The sequence below is a fragment of the Ictalurus furcatus genome, chromosome 8 (genome assembly GCF_023375685.1).
Source record: "Ictalurus furcatus strain D&B chromosome 8, Billie_1.0, whole genome shotgun sequence".
NCBI classification, from domain to species: Eukaryota; Metazoa; Chordata; class Actinopteri; order Siluriformes; family Ictaluridae; genus Ictalurus; species Ictalurus furcatus.
The window spans coordinates 11,520,281-11,530,232 of record NC_071262.1 but is presented as its reverse complement, the minus strand read 5'-3'; the positions used below and the strand labels follow the sequence as shown (position 1 = coordinate 11,530,232).

At 39.7% G+C, this 9,952-nt stretch overlaps 1 protein-coding gene across 1 annotated transcript; it reads right to left on the bottom strand.

The window, feature by feature from the left end:
- Window positions 1-626: 626 nt before the first annotated feature.
- Window positions 627-8,193, bottom strand: foxo4 (forkhead box O4). Its single transcript, XM_053630788.1, has 3 exons — window positions 6,023-8,193; window positions 4,255-5,739; window positions 627-4,022 (listed from the first exon to the last, which is right to left on the bottom strand). The coding sequence occupies exons 1-2, from the start codon at window positions 6,452-6,454 to the stop codon at window positions 4,276-4,278; spliced, it is 1,896 nt and encodes a 631-aa protein (XP_053486763.1). The 5' UTR covers window positions 6,455-8,193; the 3' UTR covers window positions 627-4,022; window positions 4,255-4,275.
- Window positions 8,194-9,952: the final 1,759 nt, after the last annotated feature.

Genomic DNA, 9,952 nt, shown 5'->3' with positions numbered 1-9,952 from the left:
ATGGTCTTGAATTTCCTCCATTTGTAAACAATCTGTCTGACCGTGGATTGGTGGAACCCAAACTCTTTAGTTTTTTTCCAACCTGATGAGCATCAACAACTCTCTTTCTGAGGGCCTCAGAACTCTCTTTTGTTCATGCCATGATGCACTTCCACAAACATGTGTTGTGAATATCAGACTCTGATAGATCCCTGTTCTTTAAATAAAACAGGGTGCTCACTCACACATGATTATCATCCCATTGATTGAAATCACCTGACTCTAATTTTACTTTCAAATGAACTGCTAATCCTAGAAGTTCACACACTTTTGCCACTCACAGATGTGTAATATTGGATCAATTTTCCTTAATAAATAAATGACCAAATATAATATTTTTGTCTCATTTGTTTAATTGAGTTCTCTTTATCTACTTTTAGGACTAATGTTATTTTAGGTCATATTTATGCAGATATTTAGCAACTCCTTATGGGTTTACAAATGTTCGAGCACTACTGTATAAATATATAAGCATCTAATATCTAAAGTCCTACAACTTCATCACTACTATTGTTTCAGACCTGTAAAACATAGTTGCTTTAATACATGAATATGGATTTACACCATCAGAAACACAAGAGGGCAGCTGAGTTAAACTGATTACATTTATTTCAGATATTTTTGACTGGTTTCACAGTCACCTCTGGCTAACTTAACAATAAAGTAAGAAGAGCAGGGGAAAGACAAAATACATTAATCAATATAAAGCAATGAATGAAATACACATATAGTGAACTGGCTAAGCACTTACCCAAACTTTTATATCCCCTTCCCCATAACAACAACAAAATCTATCCACAAACTGAAAAATAGTGTTTTATCAACTGAGATATTTAGCAGACCAGGAAAAAAATAAGTAATATTAAACACGATGACGCACGGGACAGGTGTGTGATCTGAGGTCAAGCTATTTAAAAGCTCTGTCTATTGGGAATCTATCTTCTTCAGTCAACTACTCAACAGAATGCTGTTAATCCTCTCGATTTTTAACATCAATCGAACCTTCAGGCTTAGTTTTGACAGGAGGCTCAATTTAATTTTTTCACGCAATTTTTCTTGCACAATTTTTATTTGATCATAATTGAAGCAAATAATCACAATGGGATCTTATCGGTGTAGAAAAGCACGTCCAAATTTCATTTCAGCACTCCAGCCTACTTCTCTAAAACTTGCCTGCTGGTTTGTCACTCAAGTTGTGCAGATGTTCATTCTCAAATCCATTACAAGATTTTATCATATAATCCAAACACCACCAAACATGTAGGACTGCAGAGGAACAAAGGACAGCCCAAAAAGACGAGAGCAACAATGTAAACGGTTCAATGAAATACAGATCAAGATTAACAAAGTAACACTGTTTCCTTTTCTTTTCTTTTTTTTCTTTTAAAGGACTGATTTCAAGAAATGTACGTGTGTGTCAAGAGACTCGTTCAGTGGCGAATCTCTCATTTCAGCTTCTACAAAGTTACTTAGGATCTACAAAAGTAACAAATGTTTGTGGATTAATAAAGGTGAATGTATCTTTCTATGTTCTATATTTATAGAAAAAAAATGTGCTTAAGATGTGCTGCATAAAATAAAGGCCCTTAAATCTAAATATGGCCGACTTTTTCATATCTAGCACCGACTGACGGGAGGAAACAACCATCCTCTGCATGAACAGAGCGCTTTTAACAGTTAGTTCATATTTTAATATACTCATATTATTACCGTTAAATGATTAATAATATCCAGCTCTAAAACCAAAGTTCAATCTACATAGACAAAGGAAGAAAAAAAATCAAAGGAAAAACTACATTTCTAAATCAACAGCTCAAAGAAGGAGAAAAAAAAAGAGAGAGTATGGAGATACAGGGTTTGTTCTAGAGGAACATGCTAGTGTTTGTTGGCAGTTTTATAACTTTCATAACGAAATTCGGTGAATGCATACGTTACACAGCCTCTCGTTTTGAAGTGGAGCATTAGCTATACTTCTGTAATGTTAAAACATTTCCATTGATGGCTAAGTGGCTTTTATAAAATCAGCAATGATTATCTTACTGCTTCCATCAGGAAGTTTTTAATCAATATTACTAATTTACTTTATATTACTACTGTTTTATTAAAAACCCTGAGAGTTAGACATTGCATCATCATCATCATAATCATCTACGTTGTTTTAACATTTTATTGATGAAATATAAATTGCCTGCCAAAGTGATAGAGCTCATTACTTCATCCTCTTTTTGTTTGTTTGTTGTAAATTACTCCAAATATAGTAGCGGTCACCATGGCAATTTCTAATTTGCGTTATACTGTTAACTGCACCCTTGCAATCCATTTACTTGACATAAAAAGTTAACGTATAAAAGCTGCAATACTTTCCTCTCAAGCCATCCCAGTCTGAAATGTTCTTCTTAGTGTTCCTTTGGTTATGTATAAAATCTACATGCATCTCATCTTTTACAAAAATAAAAGATTACATAGAAAATGACCGTTAAAAATAGTTTCTGCACTTTTAAGAGGGGTGCGTTCTGATTAGTATGAATATTTTTCACGATATAGCCCCAATGTAAATTAAACATTAAAATTAGTCAGTATACTTAATTGTTTTGTCTTTTTTTTTTTTTAAACAAATTTATACAAAAGATAAGATTGTTAGTATTACATAAGAAAAAGTCAATCACTGAGAAAAGTATGTCTCGCCCCTTTTTGTACTACTGTACAGAATTCTATATAATAAGGGCACATTTTACAGAGCATCTTTTGAATAACTAATCAGTTTCATCCTCTGAATGAAATTATTCAATATTATTTTTTGATTGTTTCTCTCTCTACTGAATTTTAAGCACTTGTAAGTACTTAAAACATCTCTCACACACACACACACACACACACACACACACACACACACAAACCCTTCAAATATTGTACGTTGCAAACGGGCACATTGATAACAACACAATGCCATTAAACTTGACAGAGTTGGCAAAGTGGTAAAAACCATAGAAACAGGACCATTCAAATTCTATGGTATAATCAAAATGCCCTGTGTATAGTCACATTTCTTCATACTGTTAACAATTTAAGAACAAAATCAGCAATATCAAATTCTCACTCAATGATCAGCTCCCACTCTTTAGGACACACACAAAAAAACACACCTTCCTGAGTAGAGTCATAAATGCTAAACAAAGCATTAATCATCATGAGAATAATCATTAATCAACCACCTCAAAATATTTTGCCTCCGATGCAAAATATTAGCACACTTCGTACCATTGAGAGTGTACTACTTGAGCGCAGCGTAAGTGTCCAAATATTCATTATGGTCTGGACTCATTGGGACAGTCCCCATTCAAACTCTGATTAATGCTGATGATGTTCATATGGTGTCAGGTTTGTGCTCCACCCGATCAAAGGATCCAATAAAGCATTGCTTGAATTTGAAATTGCATGATGACTTTTACTCCATTCGTGTTGTTTTAAGCTGTTGACCAATGGAGAATGATCCTCAAGTATCAGCAAAGTTTGATCCTCCTGGCCAAATCAGTTCTGTCTTCAAACCTAGGAAAAGTACCATCTCAGCTCTGAACTACTTTGGTGTTAGTAACAGGCATTACTATAATAAACATGATTAGTAGTTTGTTAGCTGTGCTTCACCATTCATTTCTTCTCTCCTTTTTCCTAGTCAATCTCAATGACATCAATGAAAACAGCAACGTCCGGTATTTTTTTCCCCCAAGACATCATCTGGGTCTGGTGTCTAAAAGCCAACTTCCCTGTGTGTATTGGCACTTGTGTAAGGTTTGTTTTTGTGAGTCAAAAAAGTTGCCAAAAATGTTTGAAAAATTTGGCCAAAGTTTGTATATTCAGCCAAAGCAGTTTATGCATTTGAGGTACAATGGTAAAATATGGAGGCAAAAAAAAAAATTTGAAGGGGTGACATTTTAATGAATGCACCATGTGAGATTGCATTATTTGGTTAGGGATGAAGGGCCGACCTGCAAAAAATAAACAAATAAATAAATAACCCGAAGAATTATTAAATTCTTCACATTCTAACTGACATTTAAGAAGGAAGGCACAAAAAATCTCAAAGGGAAGCCATATTATACCATGGACCAATAATAATGTACAAGAATAGAGATGTTAATAATTTAATAGTATATCACTTGTGATTAATGCTCTTTTTAGTATTTTAGCCAAAAATGCTAAAATTTGTGTGTGCCTTACCTGCTCCTATCCTAAGCAGAGTTAGCTGGGCACCCAGTTGTGAGATGTGCTCTGTGTGGTGGCTGGCCCAGTGTAATTTTGCCCACCTGGTACAATGGGATCAAAGTTGAAGTCGCTCATATCTCCGTCCATAAGGTCACTGTTGATGATGTAATCAACATCACAGTCCAGGTTCTCTGTAAACATTTCAATATCCAAGTCTGTGGGCAGACGATCCTGAGAGGGCAGAGTGTAAGCTGGTGTCCCATACTGGCTTATCCCCTGAAGACCATTCCCAGCTGCAGAAGGGACAGCTCCATGTTGAAGGAGCCCTCCACCTGGCATTTGATGCTGGGTCTTCATTGCTGCTAGCTGTGGGAGTTCCTGGCTCATGCCAGACAGCATCATGCCAAAGCTCATTTGAGAGTGTTGCTGGTGTTGCTGTGGCTGTAGCTGGGATTGAGGCTGAAGGGTCATTTGCGGCATGGGGCTAGGTTCCATACTCTTGCCCAAAATCATTTGACCAGCCTTGGTTTGGTTGCCAGACATGGAGTCACCGAGGCCCAAAAGATTAGCACCTCCCTGGCTGGGCATCAGAGGGTCCACTTGAGTCATCAAGATATCGGCTGGTGGGGGTGAGTCAGAGGTGAGGAGTGCCTCAAGACTGGACGGCACATGGGTGCTGAAACCACTTCGAGATCCTGGACCTGGCAGAGGGTTAAAGAGGGAGTTTCCAAAGTTTGATAGGCTTGTGTTGGACTCCCCAGCCTGCTGAACAGAGCTCTGTGATCCTGGCTGGGATGGTCCTTGAGATCCCTTCACTGACTGCAGCTGACGATATGAAGCAAAATTAGACCCACGGGGCAGCAGGGTAGAAGCAGAAGGCAATGGAGTAGGTGGAGCTTGCGGTGCTGTGCTCGGGCTTGCTCCGCCTTGCTGTGCTGTCATTAAGGTAAGTCCATCAATTAGGTCCAGTTCCTCCATTAGGGTCTCAGTAAGTGTCGGTGGAAGACTGCTAGTGGGATACCCACTCAGAAGTCCATCTTTGGGCAAGTCATCTTCATCTTCTTTCAGTGGGGGAATTGGAGAGTGCCTGCCACTCAAAGTGCTGGCATTTGAACTGGTGCGTGGTCTGAAGCTTGTCCACATGTCTTGGTCATCCACGCTACCACGTGATGATGGGCTGCTACTGTTCACACCCCACTTTCCAAACTGCCCTGGAGGGCCAGGACTGTCTGCACTCCCGGCACCAGACACACCCTCACCCTGTATGGCACTGCCAGGACCACCAACACCACCTGCTACTGCTTGCTTCTTGGTATTCTTTGCCCGCACACGACTTTTTAGCAATTTAGTGCTATTGTCCATGGAGGCAGCACGGCGGCGAGGAGCTTTCCCTGTCTTACCCCCTTCAGGATTAAGCATCCACCAGGAACTCTTTCCAGTAGATTCATTGTGTACTCTCAAAAATTTGTTGTGGAGGGATAAATTGTGACGAATGGAGTTCTAAGTGGAAGCAAAACACATATACACACACACACACACACACACATACAAAATACAATGAGGTGTCTACTCCTGAAACAATATAGTTAACAATGTCTAAAGTCTACAGATCAGAGCGTTAATAACCTCATAGTAAAGCATTCAATAATGCATGGTGAAAGATTAACAATAGAACATGGTGTAATTGTAGTCCAGAAAAAAAAAATTATGCATATGGCTTGTGTAATTTGTTCAGCAGTCTGAAATAAGTTATATGAATGTATAAGTGTGATTTTAACTCTACCTTCCATCCAGCAGAACTGTTGCTGTCACCTTTATCCTTAAAATATGGCACTGTTTTGACCATCCAGTCATAGATCTGTGCCAGAGTGAGTCGCTTCTCTGGTGAGTTCTCAATCGCTTGGCTTATCAGATCAGCGTAGGACTGATTCCCCCAGGCGTTGCGCCGGGATGAACCCTTTCGGGGTGCGGCTCCACCCACTCCCGATATCGCTCCTCCCTCTGAGGCGGTGGATTTTTCGGGCTCGGATACGATTGGCTGAGACTCCTGTTTATCTTCTTCTGCAGGCGGGGTTCCCGCGGTGGACTCAGCGCCGTCTGGCCCCTCCACTTTGACAGCTGAGATGTCGGGCCGAGGCAGCGGCCATGTGCAAGACCTCGGTCTACTCTGCGGCTCGAAATCTGGGTCAATCGGGGGTGCCTTGTCCGTCTCCATTGTGCAGAGCAATTACTCCAATTTCAGGAAAGAGTCTGACAGTTTACAATCTGAAAATAACCTGTTTTTTCCCCTTCTAAACCACTACAACTGTATAGGTTTTACATTTGTTTTTAATGCTAGTTTTGAATTTGAATGCTGTTTGAGCATTAAAACATATGTGATGCGGGTGGTTCACTGGTAGTTTGGCTGATTTGTAAGGATATTTATTACAAATGTTTTGGTTGGTTGTTTTTGTTGCGGATTGAGCAGAGACGTAATAATCCGTGGGCACCGATACATATGTATATGTATATCTACAGCGCCGCTTAATCCTCAGATTGGAGATTAAAGGAGACAAATAATCTCCTTAATAGTCACTATCATAAACCTCACGAGGGTGTCTTTGTTTACATAAAGAACAAAGGAAATTCACATGACAAACAGTACTGAATACATTAAAAGGTTTTTGTTTAAAAAAAAAAAAAAGAGTAAGAAATACGTCTAAAAAAAAGTGGGTTAAAGGCTCAAGGGTTAATAACAACAAGAAATAGGTGTGAAACGCTTGTAATGAAGGGGGGAAAAAGGAAACAATGTAGTAAACAGTAAACTTGTTCTACAATATCAAACACACACCTGAACTGATTACTTTCATCAACAACTGAGATCAGTTACATTCAAGTCATACTATAGTGACAGACACTTTTGAACATCTCTGTGCTCATCACTCTACGGCATCAACAGCATGCTGTTTAAATTAAAACACCGTACATGAACAGTTAGGAAGAGTATATTCATGAGTAATAGTTGTACACGCAACATCATGCCTGTCAAAATCAGCCAATCATCTGTCATCTCACGGCAGTGAAATCCACTGGAGTCCAATTTCGAGCTCGATTATCAGTGTATATGATGCTATCATTAAGAGTTTGTGTATGTATATATATATATATATATATATATATATATATATATATATATATATACTGGTTCTTCCACCCAGATCCTCGCCACCAATTGTGTATACACCTAGCGTCGCCCTGTAAACGTGTTTTGGAGGCGATTTGAATAGTCAAACCTTTCCGGGAGAATAATAGTTAACTGAACTAGTTAGTCACGATTATTTATAGCTGGTAGAGGGATTAAACTAAAACAGTCCGTGTTATTCTCGTTCAAGTGTGTCCGCTCCGACACGCTGTGTGTAGGCGCGTGTCACCATCTGCCATGTTTCTACACACACACACACACACACACACACACACACACACACACTATCACTCTCTCACACACACGCGCGCGCACGCACGCACGCGCACGCACGCACGCACACACACACACACACACACACACGATGCTTGCGCGGCAACTACGCAGAATGCGTCCGTACGCGGTTCGTTAATTCCGAGTGAAATGTACGTACTTCTTGTAATTCGAAAGTGCAAGAATTCAACCCCGCATCTTGACTTCCGTCGTCAGCAACTCGTCCGTCCGGACAAAACTCGACACCAGAGTTTTAACGTGAGAAGAATCTAGGTAGCCACCTAGTTGGCTAACTCCTCCGGTTAGTTAACGAATCCCTCTGTAAAAGTGGAAGAAATCTGCTTTTCCGCTGTAGTTATGCTTCAATCCTTTCCGTCGTGCGGCCGATTCAGATATTCAAAGAGTCATTCAACGTATGGAGCTTGTTTTGTTTTGTTTTGACTCGAGGCGAAGACTCCCTTCTGACGTCTGTTTACCACTACCAGCCCACGTCTCCTGCGCATGCGCTGAAGAGGTGTCTGGGAAATGGAGTTAGTCGTATGATGTTACGCCAAATGTGTGCTGTAAACAGGGATGGCGGAATCCAGAGAAGGCTCTCGGGTGCTCTAAATATTTCTTATGTAATAGTTTCCAGAAGTGGTGTGATGCTAAAACGGTGTTGTCTTATTAATGTTCTTAACACTGGAGAGAGGGTTTGTAATAGATGAGCTGACTGTGTGGCCAGGGATGGATCGATTGATTTATTTATTTACACCATTCAATAAACAAATACATAAATAAATATTTACAATGTATTGCAACAAAATAGAGTATAAAAGGGTACAATAAAACAATATAGGGGGAGCATTTTTAAATAATTGTACAATTAATAACACCTTTACTAATGCAGTTTATAAGGCATATGTGTAGACTATTTAATACAGCCAGGACGTTATGCTTAATTATAAATTAATTTATATAAAAACTATACTCCATATAGAAGAACGTGCTTTAAGGGTGTCAAATTGTCGAATATCACTTGTATGAAACCATATCATGTACATAGGAATATTACTTGAAAATGGCATGTTTTAATTGTAAAAAGCGTGTCACGATACGTTTCTGACGTAGACAAGCGCACTGAGTTGAAGCGGTGCCGGTGCCGGTGGCTGTAGGTGACCGGCTTTCCGCCATTAGTTATTGAGTAAGTGAGCTACTTGTGTTTGTTAGGCCTTTTTTTAAAACTACATTGACCAGAAGGAGGCGCGCGCCGCTCTGCTGCTGCCAGTGGTGGAGGGTGGTAGAGACGACACGTTGCATGATGCAACAGGAAAAACAAAGTTGTCAACTTAGAGGCTTTATTGCTGAAGTTGGCGATTTATAGACTCCTTTAGCGGATTTTGATTTTTTAAATTACAAAAAAAGATCCTAGCGATAAATGTAACGACTTTTTGAGCACACTAGTGACAGTCTTAAACACGATACGGCTTGAGAGCAGATTCGCTCGACTCACGGTCAGTGTGTAAGGTTTGACTGTGTTGCGCTTGCGACCAATCACTGATCACAATTGGTCCCAATGACCAATCACTGATCACTACTGTTTGTCCCGCCCTCGTACCGCTTCTACGTTTTAAACTCGGAGATGCTCAACTTTCACGACTTCTCACTGATAATTCTGCGTTCTTGTTAGATGTGAACGAGTAAAAGTTTAGTTTGTGGTACCATAACCAAAAATATCTTCTTACTATAATGATTAAATTATACTCTATTATTTTCTATTCTGATCATTTTCTTTTCTGATAATTATATTATAGTATATTATACTAGTTATATGTTAGTAACATCTATTCTTAAATCAAATATTAAATTATTTTGGGGGCCATGGTAGCTTAGTGGTTAGCACGTCTGCCTCACACTTCCGGGGTTGGGGTGTTGATTCCCAGAGATTACATGCTCTCCCTGTGCCTTGGGGGTTTCCTTCAGGTAGTCTGGTTTCCTCTTCAGTCCAAAGACATGTATTGTAGGCTGATTGGCATCACTAAATTCTCAATAGTGTGTGAAAGTGCCCTGCGATGGGTTGGAACCCTGTCCAATGTACCCCGCCTTGTGCCCCAAGTCCCCTGGGATAGGCTCCAGGCTCACCATGACCCTGTGTAGGCTAAGCAGTACAGAAAATGGATGGGTGGATTAAATTATTATATTTATTTTATTGTATGATATAAAATCATCCTTCTTCTAGTGACTTTTTGAGCATGCTTTAGCTACTTTCCTCAGAAAAGA

What these genes read in the sequence shown, in the direction of transcription:
- foxo4 (XM_053630788.1), bottom strand. Translation starts at nt 6,454, where the DNA reads ATGGAGACGGACAAGGCACCCCCGATTGACCCAGATTTCGAGCCGCAG. An exon ending in ACAGTTCTGCTGGATGGAAG is followed by an intron (nt 5,740 to 6,022) that starts GTAGAGTTAAAA and finishes GCTTCCACTTAG; the next exon opens with AACTCCATTCGTCACAATTT.